We start from the raw sequence: 22,675 nt of genomic DNA, 5'->3' as shown, positions 1-22,675 counted from the left end.
GTCAACTGCTGGCTGTCATGAAGCAGCCTGGAATGAGCCTATGGATCCTGCTACCCTTGGCTTTCTTGAGTTTTTTTTTTGTTTTTTTGTTTGGCTTAGTTTTTTGATACAGGGTTTCTTTGTGTAGTAGTAGCCTTGGTTGTCCTGTTGCTCTGTAGACTAGGCTGGCCTTGAACTCACAGACATCCACCTGCCTGTGCCTCCTGTACTTTTGTGAGTTTTTATTTGTTGTTGTTGTTGTTGTTGTTGTTGTTTAATTTTTAATTTTTATTTTTATTTTATGTGCATTGGTTTTTTGCCTGCCTGTATGTCTATGTGAGGGTCTCGGATCCCCCCTGGAACTGGAGTTACAGACAGTTGTGAGCTGATATATGGGTGCTGGGAATTGAACCCGGGTCCTCTGGAAGAGCAGCCAGTGCTCTTAACCACTGAGCCGTCCCTCCAGCCCTCTTTTGTGAGTTTTAATACTATTGTTTGTGAGGTTTCTGGGTTTTGGTGGAATTTTGTGGGGTTTTTCATTTTGTTTTGTCTTGTTTTGTTTTTCAGTGCTGAGTAACAAACCTAGGGCTTCAAGCATGCTAAACAAGTAGCCTCTGTCACTGAGCTATACTCCCAAACCATAAGTTTAATAATAATTCTACCTTTAGACAATAATAAAATAAATTTTGAATTTTATTTGTTTTTTGTTTTGCTTTGTTTTGTTAGCTTCTCAAGGCAGTTTCTCCGGGTAGCCATGGCCTGGAACTCTCTCTGTAGACCAGGCTGGCCTTGCCTGTCTGTGCAGAGCTCCCAAGTGCAGGGATTAAAGGCTTGTGCTACCATGCTTGGAAAATTCTGAAAATTTAAAAATAGGAAAACATCACTGTAAAGGGGAGATGCAACGCCAACAGATGGTAACAAAAGAGCGTCTGCTGCCACCAATCATCACAGGCAGTACCTTTCCTGCCAGTAGCCTGTCTTTGGAAACAGAAGTTCCTTCAACATCGTGGCCACTGCAGGAAATGCAGAGAAGCCACAGTGGTCAGAAACTTCAAATCCGAGGGAAAACCACAAACACATTTATGTGACAATGCTTTTATTTAAATAATGTTTTCCATTCTCAAATTTTCTCAATTTGCATTAATACTGACACTCAAGAGTAAGGGGGCCTTCCAGAGAAATGAAGTTGCCAAGCACTTGTTTCCTTCCCACAAGAGTTAAGAATCAACGCTGCAGGAGGACTATGCTTCGAGGGAAATAAAATCAATCCCAGTTTCGATGTGACTTGTTCAGGGTTCACCTGTTTCGCCTAACCCACACTAATGAACAGGTGGATAAAAATGAAGCCAAGTGCATCAAAGGAAACATGCAATCCTGAAGCACAATACACCTGCAAGTTTCATCATGCACAGGACACCCAGCCCTCTGCCTTCAGGTCTGACAAGCCCATGGTGAAACTGCTCCACCCACTAAGCGTAACTTCCTCCTGCCCTGGAGCCAGACCAGACCCAAGTGACCCTCCAAAAGAGAAAAGAAAGCAAAGTGGGAGACGTGGAGACACTGCTGCCCCAAGCAGGAGGGACTTCAGGCTTCTGGGAGGCCAAGTCAGGCACCGTGGGCCCAAGGAGATGAAACCACCACAGCTGTTGATCCATAGTTTCATTCATCCACTTCCCAGGACTTCAGTTGTCTGCGTCAGACAATTGCTCACCATCCTCAGGGCAAATCTCTCTAGATAGAGCAGAGGTGCTGTTGCCAAACCACCAAAGCACTCTGCCCCAACAGCAGAGACCTGGGTCTCATTTTCCCCTCCCTTGCCAACACACCCAGCTGAGGGGGTAGGAGAAAACTTTTCTAAGCCTCTGGGAACTCTTTTTACACCTCAGGAGGAAGGAAAAAGAGAATTTCTCTCCCTCAACACTGGAATTTGAAGATGTCCAAATAAAGGCACACATGTCTAGCTGGCTTTAGTCACTAAAAGGAATCTCAACCCACTGGCATAACTGGCAAGGAATTGAACAGCAATTGTCCTCCATATCTGAGTGCAATCTATGCTCCATGCACCTCCCAAATAAGAAAGGAAAAACAGAAAACTTGGGAACTGAACAGAGACAAGAAACCAGTGATCAAAAAGAACAAAAGAGCTGTGGGCAAAGTATGTAAAACTAGACAAAACGTAGTCATTGTGACTTCCCCCACACCCTAATAGATAAACCCACAGGCACTCTGGCCAGGACCTTCAAAGAACCTTCAGTTAAAGCCCAGCAGGGGGCTGGAGAGATGGCTCAGCAGTTAAGAGCACTAGCTGTTCTTCTTGAGGTCCTGAGTTCAATTCCGAGCAACCACATGGTAGCTTACAACCATCTGTAATGAAATCTGGCGCCCTCATCTGGCCTGCAGGCAGAACACTGGATATATAATAAATAAATAAATCTTAAAAAAAAAAAAAAAAAAGCCCAGCAGGTTATCCAGTAGGAGACTACTTCCCGTAAGCAGGAAGCCGGCTTACCCTGCCAGCCATATCTCTATTGCCATGGGCAGCACAGATCAGAGAAACTCCTGAGCCAGGCTGGCAAGTAGGTAGCTGCAGACCCTAAAGCCCCTCAAAAATGCAGATTGCTAGCTAGATATAATGATACACACACAACCCCAGAACGAAGCTAACCTGAGCTGTAAAGCAAGATCCTTCTCACCAAATCCAGAAAGAATGCAGACAGTTGAACAAAACCAATCTAAAAATCAATCCCTTGAGATTAATCATGCCCGCCCTCCTGAGTGCCACATACACATGGTAGATAGGTTCAAGACCCTTCCCTCAAGCTCCACCATGGATTAACAGGCTCTAGCTACATTTCTCTTCATCTAAAAATTTCCTGCAAGACTCATGCCAAGCCAGAGGTGTTGGCATATACCTGGAATCCTGGCACTCAGGAGGAAGAGGCAGGAGTATCAATACAAGTTCAAAGCCAGCCTGGTCTACAAATTCCAGGCAAGCCAGAGTTACATAGTAAGACATACTCATTTTTTAAAAATGTAGGCATGGTGGTACAGGCCTTTAACCTCATCACTCAGGAGGAAGAAGTGAATGTATCTGAGTTTGAGCCCAGCCTAGTCTACAGAGGAGTTCAGTACAGTCAGGGCTACACAATGAAACCCTGTCTCAAAAATTAGCTGGTGATGGCGCATACCTTTAATCCCAGCACTCAGGAAGCGGAGGCAGGTGGATCTCAAAATCTAGTCTACAGAGAAAGTTCTAGGACAGCCAGAGCTACACAGAGAAACCCTGTTTAAAAAAAAACAAAAAAAAAATTAAAAGTGGGTGGGGAGGGGTGCAGGTAGAGCAGAGAGACAAAGAGATGGCTCAGTTGGTCATCAAACCTGAAGACAAAGTCAAATCCTGGAAACACATGGTGGACAGAGAGAACAGTTATTCTGAAGTCCTTTTTTATTATTATTTTATGGTTGCTGGGCTCAAAAGATGGCTCAACAACTAAGAGCACTTGAGTCACCACAAATGCACTGTGGCACATGCATACAGCAAATAAATGTAAAAATACCATTTTTTTAAACATTAAAACCAAAATATCAAGAACCTACTTACACCCAAATCTTTCAAATTAACCATTTCTGTCTACTTCTTCACCAGTTACCTAAAACGCAAATGTATATACCTGCCATGATTTATAAATCAATAGCATGGTGGGCACACAGCTGGGACCTCTGCCCATTCTTCCCTCTTCCCTCCTCACACTATCCTTCAAGGTAAGTCACTGCTTGTACCAACCTCTGCTGCTGCAGTCAAAATGAAAATCACAATAAAGCCTCCCTTAGTCACCTCTTCACAAAGCTGGAACAAAAGCCTCCCCAGGTGTGGGCTGTACATCTGTACTTGCAAATCCCAAAAAAAAAAAAAAAAAAAGGCAAAACGTTTATTTTGTAAAATATACACGTGTGTGTATGTGCACACTATAACTGACATGTGAAGTCAAACCATAATTTTTCTAAAGATTTTTACTTTTATTTATGGGTGTGTGTGGTGTGCATCTATGTGTGTATGCACACATGTGTATAATTGCTCACAGGGGCCAAAAGATAGCGTCAGATCTCCTGGAACTAGTTACAGGGATTTATGTACCTCCCAACATGGGTATTGGGAACTGAACCACCAGGGTCTTGTGGAAAGGCAGCAAGTGGGCCATCTCTTACGCCCCACAACCATGATTTTTAAGAAAGACTTAAAAATCAAAATATAATGTTTAAAAAAAAAAACTATTAGGGGCTGGGCAAAGCTAGATGTTCAGTGCTTGCCTAGCATGTTTAAGGGTCTCAGCTTGACAGTCCAGCAGTACCAGAGAAAAAGAAAGAAAAATCACACACAAAAAAAGAAAGAAAAAGCACTATGAGCTAAATAAAACACTATCTGCTGAGTTAAAAATCTATTATCATATACATTAGAAAAAATTACTGCATCCAGGCAGTGGTGGAGCGCGCCTTTAATCCCAGCACTCGGGAGGCAGAGCCAGGCGGATCTCTGAGTTTGAGGTCAGTCTGGTCTACAGAGCGAGATCCAGGACAGGCTCCAAAACTACAGAGAAACCCTGTCTCAAAAAAAAAAAAAAAGAAAAAAGAAAAAGAAAAAATTACTGCTACATACCTAAGAAAACTGTAAGCATAAATTTAAAAACAAACAAACAAAAAAAAAAAAAACTCATATTCCCAACAGCATTAATCACACTAGTCCCATAAAAAATGAGTGAGGGAGTGACGAACTGACTCGTGCCCCAGGGTGGACAGACCTTGAGGACATTGTGCTCAGTGAAAGAAGCCACATGAGTCTACACTCACTACATGAGTCTAAATATGCAAGTGTTCATAGAAGTCTCCTCCACAGACAGGCCAGTCAGTGACTGCCCGTACTATGAAGTACTGTGTGGTATGTGGACTGACATACTGAAGGGAGACAATGGATACTGCACAACTTTGTGGACATAACAAATGAAGGAGCTACCCAACTGAAGGGACAGACAGTCTTCATAGCAAGCAAATCGTATCTTGATTTTAAACTGTTGTACCATAGCAGAATAGAAGCACAGGACATAAAACATCTATTTCCCCATGTTTCCTTCCTACATGTTTTGAATGGCAAACATCTGGAGGCACTAGCAATATTAACTGAAAGTAAAGAGAGACTAAACATTTCTCATTCCCACAACCAGGTTGCACACACAACTGCAAAAGCAAATGCAGTGGGTCCAGAGAGCCTCTACTCACCTTCTTATCTTCAGTCCCACATCCCCTTCCCAGGGTCACTGACCCAGGACCTGTGTAAAGGTGTGCAGACAGCCAAACCCAAGATGCCAGTATGACTGGTTGCCTTCAAACTTTTCCAAAGGATCCTGCTTCTGAGTGACCTGACAGTTTCCTTTGCCTCCAAGGATAAAACTACTTTCATATCTCACCCAGTGTAATCAAAGAAAATCAAGAAGACATTTCTGACCCTGGGGCCTACAATCACAGAAGGTCATATGCAACCCTCCAGAATGCTAAACCCTAGAGACCATGGCTTTATAAGGCTATCCATGTCCTCCTCCTGAATGCTGACTCTCAATACCATGGCCTCAGAAAGCCTCTGTAATCTTGTAACATTAACTCTAGAAACAGCGTTGGAGAAGCATCATGACCTTCTCAACACTGAACATCAAAACCAAACAAAGCCTTAGGAGTCCATCTGTGACCTCCAAATACTGGTCCAAGAACTTCCTAGCCTTGTTCACAAGGTCATACCCTCTCTGTGATTTCACATTAGAGCTTTTCTTCTTGTCAGTATTACAAAGCCATACAACAGACAAGCAGAGAAGACCAGCAATAGGTAGGTTGGGCACAATGGGCTTTTCTAGATAGGTCCCAGAGTCTGTATTTAAACTTAGATACTAGAAACTTTGTAACCCACTAATCCAAACAGAATCCTATTTCAAGCTCTCTGCCTCTATCACTAGGGCTAGTCTAGCTTCACTACTTTACAACCAAACTAAACAAAACCCCTAAGGACCCAGCTGCAGTTCTGAAGGCACCACTGCCCCCTAGTGGTGATGCACACTTTGTCAGCTTTCACCTGTGAGCCACCACGCCAGGCCAGCCTCATACACTAAGGACATAGCAGCAGAAAATGAAACAATTCTATGATGCAAATAAATTCCACCATGTTCCAGTCAGTGGAATATAGAGTGAATGGAACCAACAGTTTGGAAACAGTGCCAATTCCTACAGTCCCACAGATCCACAAGCTGTCCCTGGTGCTTACTAGGGCCTGCAACATCCCATCCATGGCAATGACACCCTCAATGGTCTGGAAGGAAGAGTGGGCCAAGGTACACAGGCTCCAGTCCAGAAAGCTGGCCATCTTTCTCTGCTTGACATCAGGACGTATGATGAACCTGCAGAGGAATACAAACATAGGAGATGCTCAATAAGACTCCAATGTTGAAAACTCACCCACATCCCACCAACCACCACACACATTTCCTCCCAGTCACCTTATATCCCTAAGCAAGTCAGCTGCCTACATACATAACACTCTCTCTCTAGGAAACCAAGCCCCTGACCATCATGACCTAGCAGCTCATTCCCCATCAGGAGATCTCTCATAAAGTTATTCACAGGCCTCACCACCTTCTTCCTTCCCTCCTGAGCCCCAACTCATCCAGCAGCTTCACAAATCAATGGACACCTTTATCCCCACCACAGCCAGGGAACATTTTCCTACTTCTCAGCTCCAACTCCTTCCAAGTATATCCCTTAACCTCAGGATACATCCTCAACAACCTAGTCCAATAGCCAACCCCAACCCTAGGACTTCTCTACCACAACTCTATGGAGTCATACAACTCCCACCTCATGCTGCATATATCTGTTTCCTTCCACCCACATGAGCCCAGACCTCTGGCTCAGTGACTCTATACAGGTCCTATAATGGAAAAAAACAAGCAAAGTTCTGCCCTCTCAGGGCTGACGCCAAAAGAGAACGCAATCCAGAAGTGTAACACCAGAAGAAAGAAACTAGAAGACAAACTGCAGACAGGGTAACAGAAGGTGCTACCTCCCCAAAGAAGGTTCAGACAACCTCAAAGGTACTTGCAGGGGAGAGTTGAACAAGGAAGGACACCAGCTACATGGGAAAGCTCCATATCAGGGGAAAAGGAGCTAAGAGGAGATGCATAGCAGTAAGTATAGGGACCAAAGGGTCCAGGCAGGCCAGGCAGCAAGTCTGATGAATGTCTTAACTACAATCCCAGGATATTCAGGTAGGAGAATGGAAATGGAGGTACCAGCAGGGAGTCATAAAATAGTTCTTGTGAACAGTGGGACTGTCTATAGAGAAGGGAGGCTATGAGTCCTGGGGACAGAAAGGTCCACTTTGGGGTATTCCACATGCAATGCCCATTAGAGAGTGACATGAAGCTCCAGCCAATAGGCTATCTGAGTCCACAGTTAAGAGTCAGAACTGGAACCACCAGTTATGACATCCACCCACCCTCTAGTACCCTAGGACCTAAACCCATTTATTGTCACTATACCTGTCCAGCTCATCTAGAGAGCCAGTTAGAGCCACATCCACTCTCTTGGTAACAAACCCTCTCAGCATACACTGGTTAGTAGTACTATGATTCAGCCGCTCCCAAAGCATGTGGAGGCAAGCATAAGTGGACAGTTGGCACTCTTCATCATCCCATGAGTGGTAAAGATCCCACCTCCTGTGGGTCACATCTCACAGGATATGCTCATGGGTTTAGGTTCCCTATTTCCAAACAACATGGTCCAATTCTTGTCTGACCTCAGTGGTCCTCTTGCTCAATCTATGTGGCAGATGACCAAAGCTTTTCCCTAAGCAGCACCTACACAGTCTAGTATTTGTCCTCTGCCTTCATCTTGCCATGGCTCGTATGCACAGATTTACTTCCATGGCAAGGTACACCTTTAAACTTTAGAAAAATGTAAAGTCACTTGCTATATTACAAACTACCACTTTGAAAACTAAAGAAAAAGCAGCATTGAGCCATCAGCAGGCCAAACTGCAAAAGCAGCAGGACATCTATACAAAAGAGGGAGAGCCATAAGACTGATGGCTGCCAGCAGCAGAAACTAGAATCAAAAAAGAGTAGCTGCTTTAGAACAGCGACAATGCTGACAGCGGCCACAGTACTATCAGTGGTGGTGGCAGCAGTGCAAGCCTGTAACCCCAGCACTCGGGAGGCAGAGGCAGAGGCAGGTGGATCTCTGTGAGTTCGAGGCCAGCCTGGTCTACAGAGCTAGTCCAGGACAGGCTCCAAAGCTACAGAGAAACCCTGTCTCGAAAAACCAAAACACAAAGGCAGCTGAACAGGGAGGCCAGCAGCCATGGTTGGAGAAAGAATGACAGCAAAGGTAGAGAGAAGACAAGAGACACTGGAGATTGAGACTCCAAGACGGAGGCTATGAAGAGCCAGAGATGAAAAACTATAGGCCCTACTGTTCATGAGAACCATCAAGGCTTTAAGTCCTATGACATCCAACTACAGGCCATGGAGCTGTAACACTGAACATTACCCAGCACTTAGGAATCTCAATACCTATACCTGCATACCAGCTGCTGCCAAGGGATGAGGAATACTCATAAAACTAAGGGTCCTAGCATCTTTAGCCTTCTCAGAAACTCTAAAACTTGTATAACTAAGGACACTATTATCAGAAGCTTGCACAAGATCCCTAACACTAGAGGACATCACCTGCTGCTGTTTCTGCCTGCTTACTCCTGAAATTTGATGCTATCAAATGCTAAGGTACACAAAAGCTATCAAGACCAGCACTAAAGTTTTTCACTGCCTACCTATGAATTCTACGTAAGTAAAGCAAAGAGATACCCAGACAGCTAACTAGGAATCCTAGTAGTTGGACTGACTTGAACACAGCCTCAGACCTGAAACAGCAAAGATGACATACCTAAACATAATAAAGGCAGTTTACAGAAAGCCCATATCAAATTAATGGAGAGAAATTCAAAGCAATTCCACTAAAATCAGGAACAAGACAAGGTTATCAACTCTTGCCATACCTCTTCAATATAGTACTTGAAGTGTTAGCTAGAGCAGTAAGACAACTGAAGTTAAACAAACAGAAAGGAAGAAGTCAAAGTATCATTTTTTGCAGATGATATGATAGCATACCTAAGTAACCCCAGAAATTCCACCAGGGAACTCCTACAGCTGATAAACAGTAAAGTTGCTGGACACAATATTAATTCACAAAAATTGGTAGCCTTCCAATATACAAATGACAAATAGCCTGAGAAAGAAATTAGGGAAACAACACCTTTTATAATAGCCTCAAATAATATAAAATATCTTGGAGTAACTCTAACCAAGCAAGTGAAAGACATGAATGATAAAAACTTTAAGTCTTTGAAGAAAGAAATTGAAGAAGATATCAGAAGATGGAAAGATCCCCCATGCTCATGGATTACTAGGATCCATAGTAAAATTTAACATAGTAAAAATGGCCATCCTACCAAAAGCAATCTACAGATTCAATGTAATCTCTATTATAATTCCAATGCAATTCTTCACAGAACTTGAAAGGACAATTCTCAACTTCATATGGAAAAGCAAAAAAGAAAAAACCTAAGAAAGCTAAAACAATCCTGAACAATAAAAGAACTGCTGGAGGTCTCACCATTACCAATTCCAAGTTGTACTATAATGCCATAGTAATAAAAATTGCATAGTATTGGCATAAAAACAGGTATGTTGATCAATGGAATCAAACTGAAGACCTAGACATAAATCCACACACCTAAGGATGTCTGTTTTTGTTTTTTTTTTTTTTTATAAAGAAGCCAGAAATACACACTGGAAAAAAAGACAGCATCTTCAACAAATGGTTCTGATCAAACTTGATGGCTGCATGCAAAAGAATCCAAATAGATTCATATTTATCACTCTACACAAAACTCAACTGCAACTGGATCAAAGACCTCAACATAAAACCAGATACATTGAACCTGATAGAAGAGAAAGTGGGGATTAGCCTTCAATTCATTGGCACAGGAGAAGACTTTCTGAGCACACAACCATTAGCACAGACACTAAGATCAACAATTAATAAATGGGACCTCATGAAACTGAAAAGCTTCTGTAAGTCAAAAGATACTGTCATTCAGACAAAGCAGCAGTCTACAGAATGGGAAAAGATTTTTACCAACTCCCTATCTGACAAAGAACTAATATCTAAAATAAATAAATAACTCAAGAAACTAGGTATCAAAACACCAAATAATCCAATTAAAAAACAGGGTACAAAGCTAAACAGAAAATTCTCAACAGAGGAAACACAAATGGCTGAGAAACACTTAAAAGAAATATTCACATCCTTAGGCATCAAGGAAATACAAATCAAAACTACTTTTGAGATTCCATCTTACAACTGTCAGAATGCTAAGATCAATAACACAAGTGACAGCTCATGCTGGAGAGGATTTGGAATAAGGAGAACACTCATCCATTCCTGGTGTGAGTGCAAACTTGTACAGCACTTGGAAATCAATGTGATGGTCTTGGGCAGATAACCAAAGGACGCTTCAACCCACCACAAGGACATTTGCTCATCCATGTTCATTGCTGCTGTATTCATAATAGCCAGAAACTGAAAACAAGATCGATGTCCCTCAACAGAAGAAATGGATAAAGAAAATGTGGTAAATTTACATAATGGAATATTACCCAGCTGTTTAAAAAAATGACATCATGAAATTTGCAGGCAAATGGATAGAAGTATAAAAAAAAAAAATCATCCTGAGTGAGGTAACCCAGACCTACAAAGATAAATACAGTATGCATTCACTTACATGTGGATATTAGCCATTAAATAAATGATAACTAAGCTACAATCTGTAGACCCAGAGAGGTTAGGTACAGAGGAAGGGACTGGGGAGGACACATAGATCAATCACCCTGGGAGGGAGAAATAGAATTGATTTTATAGGTGGACTGGGGCAGGGAAGAAGGATGGGAAATGGGAGGATCAGGTGAAGAGGATGGGAGGTAGAGTTGAGGGAGGGAATGAGGGGAGAGACAACTAGAATTGAGGGATATTTTAAGGGTGTTATGGAAACTTAGTGTAGTGGAACCTCCTAAAATAATATGAAAGCAATCCCAAAGACATCTCCAACTAATGAGGGAGACAGTTCCATCTGGTCATCTCTTGTCACCAAATCAAGCTTCTGGTACCAGGACTGGGTTACATCCAATTGAACCATTGGTCAAAGGGGTCACACTGAAATCCCCCCAAAACCCAGGCTGTTGCCAAGACAATGGGTTGTTCTCCACAATCTGACAGCAAGGCCCCATTGCTGAAGACAACATCCACACAACTCACTGAACATGGAGTGGTTGAGCTGGTGCCCACACAGAACCTTCACTCCTTCATTCTATGCCTATGGCATGGGTAGGTACTCTGCAGGTTACCAAAAGAGAAACATAAACACCAACCCAGCCATAAAATCTTTGATCGACAATCTTGTCCTGTCTGCAAAATATGCTAGGGTTTGTGAGAGAACCAACCAATGTCTGATTTGACTTAAGGCCCATTCCATGAGATGGAACCCATACCTAGCACTGCCTGGGTGACAAAGAACCAGACACTAGATAGCCCTGGTCTTTAAAAAAATAAAGTAACAATGAAACAACTCCTAATGACATTCTGCTATACTCATTGGTTAGTGCCTTGCTCAGCCATTATCAGAGAAGCTTCTTTCTGCAGCAGATTGGGAACAAACACAGAGACCCACAGCCAGACATTATGCCAAAAAAGAAACCTTAGAACACATCTAAATGGGATGTCTCCCTCAAATCCATCACCTCAGAGCTCAGGGAACCCCAAGCAAGAGGATGTGGAAAAAGTGTAAGAGCCAGAGGGATGGAAGTCACCATGAGAACACGGCCCTCAGACTCAACTAATCAAAGTTCATATGAACTCACAGAGACTGGAGCAAGCAAGCATGGGCCAACGCAATCTGCACCAGGTCCTCTGCATATATATTATAGCTTTCAAGTTAGCATTTTTATGGGACCCAAGTGTGTGAACAAATGGGTCTCTGATTCCTGTGCCTTCTCTTGGGGTTCTTTTTCTTCTGTTGATTTGCCTGGTCCAACTTCGATGTAATGGGTTTTGTTTTATCCTACTATTTTTTATTTTGTTATGTCTTGTTATCTATTAGAGACAGAAAGGGAGTGGATCTGGACTGGAAGGTAGATGGAAAGGAACTAGAAGTACAGAGAGGGGAAACTGTAGCCAGGATATATTGTGTGAGGGAAAAAAAATCTATTTTTAACAAAAGGGGGAAATTTTAAAAATAAGTATAAAAAATAAAAATAAAGTTTAAAACTTTAGTTTAGGGTTGGAGAGATGGCTCAGTGGTTAAGAACAGTGGCTGCTCTTCCTGAGGACCAGAGGTTTGAGTCCCAGCACCCACAGGGCAGCCTACAACTATCTGTAACTTTCAAAGGATCTGATGCTTCTTCTGGCCTCCATGGGCATCATGCACATACATGGTGCACAGACACACATGCAGTTAAACATCCATACACATAAAATAAAAATAAACAAAAAAAAAGTTCAGGTAAGCATAGTGGCAAATACCTGTGCATCCTAGCAAAGAGGAGGTGGGCCAGGATCATCCTAAGTTTAGGACTAGTCTGAACCTAGCAAAATCAAGTCCAGGCTGGGCTAAAGAAGAAGACTCTAAAGGAACAAGAAACGAAAACAGGCCAGGTGGATCTCTGTGAGTTTGAGGCCAGCCTGGTCTACAGAGGGAGATCCAGGACAGGCACCAAAACTACACAGAGAAGCCCTATCTCAAAAAAAAAAAAAAAAAAAAAAGCAAATTAAAAAAAAAAAGAAAAGAAAAGAAAAAGAAACAAAAACAGTGGGGAATGGGATGAAGAGAAGAAATGGGGAGAAATGGAAGTAGAAGAAAAAAACTTTAGTACCCCAAAAAAAAAAAAAAAAAAAAAAAAAAGGCCAATAATCGCCTGAGAAATCCATCCCACAGACACTGTTCATGCTAATGTTAAACAACATCAAGAATCTCACAAGTATAAAGAAAAAGCAGGGTATTTTCCAGTCTATCTGGCACATCCAAGGCCCAAGCAGAGCACTAGGGCCCAAGGTTTGCACCTCTTAGGGTCTATACACAGAAAACAATCCGGATAGCAAGACAGGCATTTGCCATGCTTTCATAATGACAGAGGCAATCAGTCCTAACACATGGCATACACAAGGTCAGGCCAACAGAAAAGTAGAGTGCTACCTTGTGAGACTGTGCTACATGTGTTCAATTTAATACTACCACTGAAAGCCAGGCAGTGGTGGCACACACCTTTAATCCCAGCACTCAGAAGGCAGACAGATGGATCTCTGGGAGTTCAAGGCCAGGCTGGGATACAAACCAAGTTCCAGAACAGCCAGAGCTATTTCACAGAGAAACCCTGTCTCAAGAAACATCATCATCATCATCATCACCATCATCATAATAATAATAATAGCACTGAAAAAGACAAAAATATAGTATGTCACTAGAATTCATATATAGGATTTTTCTGTTCTAAATTTATTTTTCTTCATGAAATATGCCTTGCTTTATCTTTTTCTTTGGTACTTTTTTTTCTTTAGAGAGAGCATCATTATGTAGCCTACGATGGCCTCCAAAGCTCATGTGATTGCCCTGCTTCACCCTCTCAAGTATGAATACTACAGTGCCATCATGTCCAGTATTCCTTGCATATATAAGCAGAAAACAGTAGCTACTTTTTCAAGCTGATGCCATCAAGAATAAAGCTGGGAGCTGAAGAGTTAGCTCAGTGATTAAGAGGACCCGGGTTCAATTTCCAGCAACCTCATGGTGGCTAACAACCATAGAGTAACTACAGTCCCAGGGGATCCAATGTATTCTTCTGACCTCCAACGGTACTGCAGGCACATGGTGCACAGACATACATGCAGGCAAAATACCCATATACATAAAAAATTATATATATATATATATATATGTATATATACAATTTATGGGTTGGGGACTTAGCTCAGCGGTAGAGCACTTGCTGGGCAAGCGCAAGGCTCCAGGTTCGATCCTCAGCTCCAAAAAAAAAGAAAGGAAAAAAAAAAAACCAATTTATGAAAAAAATCTTAAAGAGTAAAGCTCTCTTCTCGTCTTTCATTTTTTGTTGTTGTTTTGTTTTGTTTTCAAGGTAGAGTTTAAAAGTGTAGCTCTAGTTAGCCTAGAACTCACTGTATGGACCAGGCTGGCCTTGAACTCACAGAAATCTGTCTACCTTCTGAGTGCTGGGATTAAATCATGAGTCACCATGCCTAGCTCCCTTATCTTTCTTTAACAGAGTTTCATTATGTTTCTGTATGTTACTATCTAAATAGCTTTGTAACAACATAACGAAGTAAGAGTTAGAGGAGGGGTCCCAGAGATCCCCACCAAACAATACAGGCTACTGCCACTGCTCTTAGATACTCATTAGAACTTGATAGTAAGACTTGATTGCTAAAGACACACACTTTAATCACAAGACATAGAAAAATCAAACTGTACTGACTTGGAAGCTTCCTCCTTGCTGGCTGGCTTTCATGGTGTCAAAAGGTGTTTTAAGTCTACTGAGGAAGAAAAGCCATCAACTGTCTGACCCAGAATCCTGTAAGCTACAGTAATGATTGGCTGGCAAAATCGATCCACTGGTACAACAGTGGCATGAATATTACAGGCATAACCAACAGCTTAAATGAATTTAAGGCCCACTCCACAAAAAGGAACTCAAGTCTGGTACTAATTACCTAGTCAATAACCCATGGCTGGGGAGATCATAAGCTCTACTAATATTATTTTGCTGAAGGAACACAGAAATAAAACTGCCTTCGAAATACTTAGCCTTATACTCATAGAACAACAGGTTAGGTACAATAAACAACAAAAAAGACAGGAAGCTGGGAAGGGAACTGGTTGGGCAGTGGGGGTGTTTCCCAGAGAAGCTGGAAGTGGGAATAAGGGCACAATAGATAGCATCTAAATAAATGAATTGTGTTCGTGTATGAAAATTCCAAATAATAAATAAGTTTTTTAAATAAGAGTAAAAATAAACTTTAAAAGTAAAATAATAGTTAGGAAAAACAAAAAGTTAAGGAAAAGTCAAGCATGATAGCTCACACTTGTAATTCCAGAAATTAGGAGAGTGAGGCAAGAAGATAAGTATATCTGAAACCAACCTGGACCTCATAGTGAACCCTAGGCCAGTCTTGGCTAATGAATAGAATTCTGTCTCAAAAACTTGAAAATAGCCAGGCAGTGGTGGCACATGCCTTTGATCCTAGCACTCCAAAGAAACCCTATCTAAAAAAAAGAAAGAAAGAAAGAAAGAAAGAAAGAAAGAAAGAAAGAAAGAAAGAAAGAAAGAAAGAAAGAAAACAAAGGTTACAGGAAGCTCTGTCCTCAAAGCTCACCTACTAAAGGAAGCAGGTGTGGTTCCCAAGCCAGAGAAGAGCACAAAATGCTGCTGGCAATTAGTGTAACACAGCATTTTAACAAAGAACAGTATACTGTGCATAGGGCCACTCTTTACTGCTGTGGGATGTCTTTCTGTACAGTGAATATATGTTGCTCTGACTAGTTGATAAATAAAGCTGCATTGGCCTATGGCAAGGCAGCTTAGAGGCAGGAGGGAAATCCAGGCAGATATATGGGAAGAAGAAAGGCAGAGAGGGAGACACAGCTGCTGCCACCAGGAGTAGCAAGATGTGGAAGTACTGATAAGCCACGGCCATATGGCAACTTACAGATTAGTAAAAGTATATTAAAATATAAGAGCTAGCTAGCAAAAAGCCTGCCATAGGCCATGCAATTGGTAATTAATATTAAGCCTCTGAATTATTATTTTATAAGCAGCTGAGGGACTGCAAGCCGGGTGAGACCACGCAGCCCTGGGTGAGACCAGAAAAAACTTACTGCTACACTTTACCCCACCAAAAAGGTGACTATGGAATACAGATGACTCAGAACTAAGTAAACAAATTCACTGCAACTCAGGTTTGATTTTATTAATAAGACCATTTAAGATTCATGCTACATCATCTGGTACTGTAAATCTAGCTAAGAACTCATGGCTGGGAAGTTCAAAGGGCCCAGGATGAACCTATTATCCCACTAAATATACATATTATCAAACTGTCCTCTAAACTCATCTCTCTCTCTACCCATAGATTAGCATAGCTCTCAGACCTCACCAGAGAAGTTTCTTTGTACAGTGGATGGTGGTTAATACAGAAACTCACAACTGATCCGAAGTAGAGAAAATAACTGTCAGTAGAGTGTTAGGGGAGTGCTCAGTCACAGATGGAACATCTGTATCACACACACACCACAAACTCACTCACACCCATGTGCTGGACACGACAGGACCACTGCTCTCATGAACTCAAAGTAGCTATTTAGCTGCTTGCACACAACCTGCACAAACCAAGCCAGTCAACACTATACCATGAAGGGGGAAGGGGCTCATGAGTACCAACATCTAACTGAGGAGCTATAGACAGTTGATGGCTTCTGGAAGAGGAAAAAAAATCAGTCCTCTTTAAGGGTGTGGACCCTGGAAGGCTGACCACGCTCCAGTGAACATCCCCATACCCATGAATGTTCAGGTAACATTGGAGGATTTTGTTGTTAGTTTTTTAAAAAAGGATACCAAGTGTGGGGGTAGGTTTTGTGTATCAATTTCCTCCCAGTTAAACCATATATCTCAAGACACAGAATGTTGGGGCTGGAGAGGTAGCTCAGAGGTTAAGGGCACTGGCTGCTCTTCAAAGAACCTAGGATTCCATCCCCAGAACCCACATGCATGGTGGATCACAACCATATGTCATTTTAATTCCACAGAACTCAACACCTTCTTCTGACCTCCACAAGCAATGCACACACAGTACAAAGACACAGATGTATGCAAAACATCTATATACATAAAACAGAAGTTAAATAAACCTTTTTTTATAAAAAGTTAAATCTAAAACAAAATAAAGGGGACACAGAATGTTAAAAGGAAGAAAAACAAGATGTTCTAAAGAAAGGTGAATACTCCAGCCTATATACTGCTCCTTAAGCTCAGTCAGTCCTGAAACTGACTAGATTCATTTAGGCCCTCCCTCTCCAAGCATATATAAGCAGCAAGGACTACTGAGAGACATTCTTAGATAAGCAAACTGCCTGGAAGAAGCAGAGACCAGGAGAACTACCTGGAAAAGCTTAACTAAGCTACCTGGAAAATACAGTTTCCAACCTGTTGAACTGCCTACAGATTATTCAGTGTGCTCCAAGTTTCCTGAGCTGTCAACTGTGCTGGAGTGGGCTTTGGTGATGAAGCTGTCTTGAGTTGTTTCTGTTCCTATAAGTAACCCTTCACCCATATTTCTGTAAATAATCACAATAAAACTCACTAGCAGCCAGGCAGTGGTGGCGCATGCCTTTAATCCCAGTACTCAGGAGGCAGAGCCAGGCAGATCTCTGTGAGTTCAAGGCTAGCCTGGGCTACCAAGTGAGTTCCAAGAAAGGCGCAAAGCTACACAGAGAAACCCTGTCTCGAAAAACCAAAAAAAAAAAAAAAAAAAAAAAAAAAAAACAAAAACAAAAAAAAAATCAAAAAAAAAAAACACCTCACTAGCTGACCAAGCTGGATGTTGGTGGCATCCATAATTTGATCTGTCATTATAAATTTCCTATCTGCGGCTGAGTAGACACTTGTTCAGGTCTTCCCAGGGACAGTGTCACAGAACAGTAGGAAGGAATAGATGAGAAAAGTTATGGAGAGGAGTAGGGAGTAAATACGATCAAAATCCATTATACAAAATTCTCCAAGAACAGTATTTTTTAATGTTTTTTAATTTTTATTTCTGTTTTATGGTTTTTTGCCTGCATGTATGTCTGTGTGAGGGTGTCAAGTCCTCTGGAACTGGAGTTACAGACAGTTGTGAGCCACCATGTAGGTGCTGGGAATTGAACTCAGGACCTCTGGAAGAACAGCCAGTGCTCTTAACCACTGAGCCATCTCTCCAGCCCCAAGAATAATACATTAAAAAAAAAAATCCTAACATTCTCAAATTTCACAAAACAAGTTCACTCAGACCGGCATGTATGTCTGAGACAAGCAGGTTGTGTTGATCACCTTAGCTCATCAGAGAAACCATCTCCTACTTGCATTTTTAGGTACACAGGAAATTTGCAAGGGTTTTTTTTTTTTCTTTTTTGTTTTTGTTTTTTGTCAGAACCCAAGGTTTTACCCAGTGAACTACACTATAACCCTCTCTGAGGATTTCATTCCCAAACCATACCCATGTGTGTCCATGATCTCTACAAATCCCAACATAAACTGCTTCTGAGATGACTCTTAAAAAGCTCACAGCTGCTGCCACCTAGGGGGAGCATCACAATACAGAAAGAAATCCCAGTTGTGCTTGTACTAAGTATATTTCTCTTCAAGGGCCTATAAAGTATCCCTGTGAGTCCCAAACCAGCACCAGGCAGCCCCACAAATCACAAACTCATATTAAGGAATCCTACAAGCCCTAAACTGGTACCAGGTGACCCCTGTGAGCACCATCAACTAATGCCAGTCAACTCCATAAGCCCAAAGCAGCACAAAGGGTGGTCACTTCTCATTCAGACATCTTCTGTGACCAACCTCAGCTGCCTGTTCAGGGAGGGCAATAGGATCTATGCAGTATAAAAACCTGGAAGAGACTTCATCTGAGAAGAGATACACACAAAGCATATAACAATGTATGAGATAAGACAGGCTTAGAATTTACCAGGCACAACAGCCCTGCACAGTCGACAAGACTTACTTGGACACAAGCACAGCAGCTGCATCTCGTGCCTTGTCGCTGACCACCAAATAGGACTGCAAGAATTTGACAAATTTCGATTTAGTATTCTTTTATTTTCTAGATTTCCTACAATTATGTAGTATTTATACAATATTCAAAATTATATGTAAAATGAAGTTTCCCTAACCACTGCCCCTAAAACCCTTTATATATCACCATTATGTTTAACAAATATTTGTATTATCTATAAAGAAATGGGATTTGCTAAAGTAATTTATCTAATCTCTACATAACTTATCTCAATTTCTATGTAAGCCAAGATATCACTGACAGCAGTAATGTCAGTCAAGCAAATGTAAATATATACACCAAAAGTTTACCTAACTAAACTCATTTCAAGACAACTAAATTTGAACAAGTGCACAATTAACTGTTAAAGGTCTGTATGATCATAGTTACCTCTGCTATTTGCAAAATGCGGTCCATTATGGGTATTCGTGTTTCTCCAGGTTGAGTGAAGAGGTTCCCATCAAGGCGTGAAAAATCAAAAGGGATCAAGCAGGTCACAGAGAGCCACAATAAAAGCATGTAGCGTGTTTCCCACGTCTAAGGAGTTAAATCACAGTCAGAATGATTCCAGTATAGAAGACAAAGCTGCTGGGTATGATAGTGCAATACCCTGAATCCCAGCACTCAGAAGGCATTGCTCTGAGTTCCAGGTCAGCCTGATTCACATAAGTTCCAGGCCAGCCAGGGCTACATAGTAAGACCTGATCTCAAAAAAAAGAAAAGCCACCAAGCATTCAGCCTCCATTCAGGAGGCTCAGTCATGAGGATCTCAAGTTCAAAGCCAGCCCATACCACATAGTAAGTTCTAGGTTAGTCTGGACTACATAACAAGAACCTATAATAATCCCAAATAATAATTAAAGAGAGAGAGAACAAAATCCAACCACACTCCACTGACCATTATATTGGCCTTCCTGCCAACCCAATGCCTTCCACAGGCCCGTAGACACCATCAACCCCACACTCACTGTAAGCACAACTCTGTGCTGTGCCTTTTAGTCTTCCTAGGGCACCATGGACCTGTGGTGTCTTAAAGACCTAGCACAGTCACCCTGCGTTAAAAAGCATACTCTTGCCAGGCGGTGGTGGGGCACGCCTGTAATCCCAGCACTCAGGAGGCAGAGGCAGGTGGATCTCTGTGAGTTCGAGGCCAGCCTGGTCTACAGAGCTAGTCCAGGACGGGCTCCAAAGCTACAGCGAAACCCTGTCTTGAAAAACCAAAAAAAAAAAAAAAAAAAAAAAAAAAAAAAAGCATACTCTTTGCTTTTCAAAGGATATATTCTAAAACAGAACAACTTAAAGCCAACATGTGTAGAAGCTAAAGAAGAATCAGAAGGAATATTTTTAAAACAGTCTAAGATAAAAACCAAAGGAAAAAACAAAAACAAAAACAAAGAAAGTTGGAAAATAAGAGTTGCCAGTGACAGTGGAGCCAGCAGGGAGGGCTTGGAAAGAACTCACCTCATGGTCTTTAGGATTCTGACCTGTGAACATATCTAACACAGGCTGAACATCAGCTACTTCATGAGGAAATAGACGCAGAAATACTTTATATCCCCGAACCTGCCAAATAAAGACATTAGAATATAAAGAATACAGACTATACTATATAATAGAAAACAGAAAGAGCAGTAAAGTTATCTTGACACTTTCATCAAAAACCACTGTCTATGTCCCCCAATGACCGAGGAGATTCTGTCACACTGCAGTGACACAACTCAGCAAGACCAAAGAGACAAGAAAGCTATCTTTATTTTTATTTATTCATTAAATATGTTCTGCCCCAATATGGCTAACAAATCATACTGTGTGCATCAGAGATATAAGTAAGTTACAAACTAAAAACTTCTGCTTCTACCCTGTTCAGAGATTACTCTCTGACATTTATGAAAACCAAGTCCCTATGCACCTCAAGTGGCTCCACTAACACTTCTATAGAACATGCAGCATTATCTCAACAGCCAAATGCCTCCCCCTGCTACACAGTAAAAATGCTAGGACATATTCCCTGAGACTCACAAACTTCACACAGAAATGACTCCAAGTCAGCCCCACATCTCTAAGTCTGGGGCCAGCACATGGGCAGAGAAAGCAGATCGCCAGCCCCAGACCTTCTTCCTCAGAGCTGCAGCCTAAGTGAGACTCCCCAGTAAATTCATCCCCATACTATAGCTTATGAGGCACTTCTACTGCTGGGTGTGGTGGCACACACCTTTAATCCCAGCACTGAGGAGACAGAGGCAGGAGGATCTATGTGAGTTCGAGGGCAGCCTGGTCTACACAGTGAGTAGTATGACAGCCAGGGCTACACAATGAGATCCTGTCTAGGGGAAGAGGGAGAGGAAACACTTCTATTTCCACCGAGCTTTTCTGCTTTTTCCTTACTCTAACTAAAGGACCTCAAGATCACTAACACCCAAGACCCAACACATACCAAAAAGAAAATGAAAGCCCACAACTTGTATTGAAGAACCATGCTCCCCAAGAAATAATACTTAGGAACTAACTTCTATAGCAATTAGATGAGAAAATATCTGTCTACTCTAGAGTGCTGCACAAATGTTACCTTGGTGATGATATAAAGAAACTTAAAAGCCAGATGCACAAGGGCAGGCAGAGATGTCTCATCCTGTACTAGGTCCAACAATGAGTTCATCATCCACTCTAGGGAAAAACAGATATGAAATACTTACCATAAATTAAACATCAACAGGGAAATGAAAATGGTCTTATTTAGGACATAAAAATGCATCAGTATTAGTAAGCCTATTTAACCAAGGATCAACACAACAAAGAAGTACATGCTCATATCAGCCATCGCTGAAAGAATGGTACCCACCTTAACACTCACTCCCATTTTTAAAATACAGGGGAAATATCTAAAATTGATATCTGACACCATGTTTTACAGATGATACCTGTTACAATTCCTCTGATTTACCAATAGGCTAGGTTGAACTAATGCAGCAAGACAGAAAAAAAGAGAAAATGAGGGTCATGCAAAAACTACTGAGCATGTAGTGAAGATAAAATAAAATACCAAGCCAGTGACAAGTATCTTTTAATCCCAGCACTCGAAGGCAGAAGCAAATGGGTTTCTGTGAGTTTAAGGCCAGCCTGGTCTACATAACAAGTTCCAAACCAGCCAGGACTATGTAGTAAGACCTTGTCTCAAAATAAATAAATAAACACCAAAAGGTATTAAATTAATACAAAATAAAGTAATAGAGTAAATAAGAAAGGAAGGAAGAACCCAAGAAGGAAATGGGGTAACAAGAAAGTAAGTCCCAAGAGGTGATTGAACCTTGCCATGTCATCAGAATTAAGTACTAAATGAAAATACCCTCACGGCTATTGAAAGACAAGGACTAGCAGGCTGAATCCAGACAAAAAGGAGATACACACAGTATTTGCTATCAGGAGAGACTTAAGAACCAATAACATTTCAAAACCTAGAGGACATTTCTAATTACAAAGATCAATTCATTGTGAAGACTAAGTAATTTAATAAATGATACCACAAATCCCAGAACATCAAAATAAAGCAAAAACCAAAAGCAGAAACAGGACTTTACAGAAAATCAGTAAGGATACTAACAGCACCATCATCCACCTTAGTCCACAGTATAAAAGACACTTTTTTCAAATACAATGGAAGATTCAACAAAGCAGACTACGGGCTGTGTCATAGTCTTAGTAAAAAAGATACAATTTGCACCTAACAAAG

At 41.5% G+C, this 22,675-nt stretch overlaps 1 protein-coding gene across 1 annotated transcript in view; it reads right to left on the bottom strand.

The window, feature by feature from the left end:
* The window catches only part of Tbcd (tubulin folding cofactor D), a 167,549-nt gene that overhangs the window by 139,665 nt on the left and 5,209 nt on the right, over nt 1-22,675 (bottom strand). Inside the window, exons 3-7 of the mRNA XM_036198362.1 lie at nt 21,515-21,612; nt 20,410-20,511; nt 19,339-19,485; nt 18,898-18,953; nt 6,281-6,413 (exon numbers count right to left, since the gene is read on the bottom strand). Of these exons, the coding sequence (XP_036054255.1) occupies nt 6,281-6,413; nt 18,898-18,953; nt 19,339-19,485; nt 20,410-20,511; nt 21,515-21,612 (536 nt within the window). The remainder of the gene's footprint in view (nt 1-6,280; nt 6,414-18,897; nt 18,954-19,338; nt 19,486-20,409; nt 20,512-21,514; nt 21,613-22,675) is intronic.

This window comes from Onychomys torridus, chromosome 8 (genome assembly GCF_903995425.1).
Source record: "Onychomys torridus chromosome 8, mOncTor1.1, whole genome shotgun sequence".
NCBI classification, from domain to species: domain Eukaryota; kingdom Metazoa; phylum Chordata; class Mammalia; order Rodentia; family Cricetidae; genus Onychomys; species Onychomys torridus.
The sequence above is the reverse complement of the archived record's forward strand: the minus strand, read 5'-3'. Positions and strand labels throughout refer to the sequence as shown.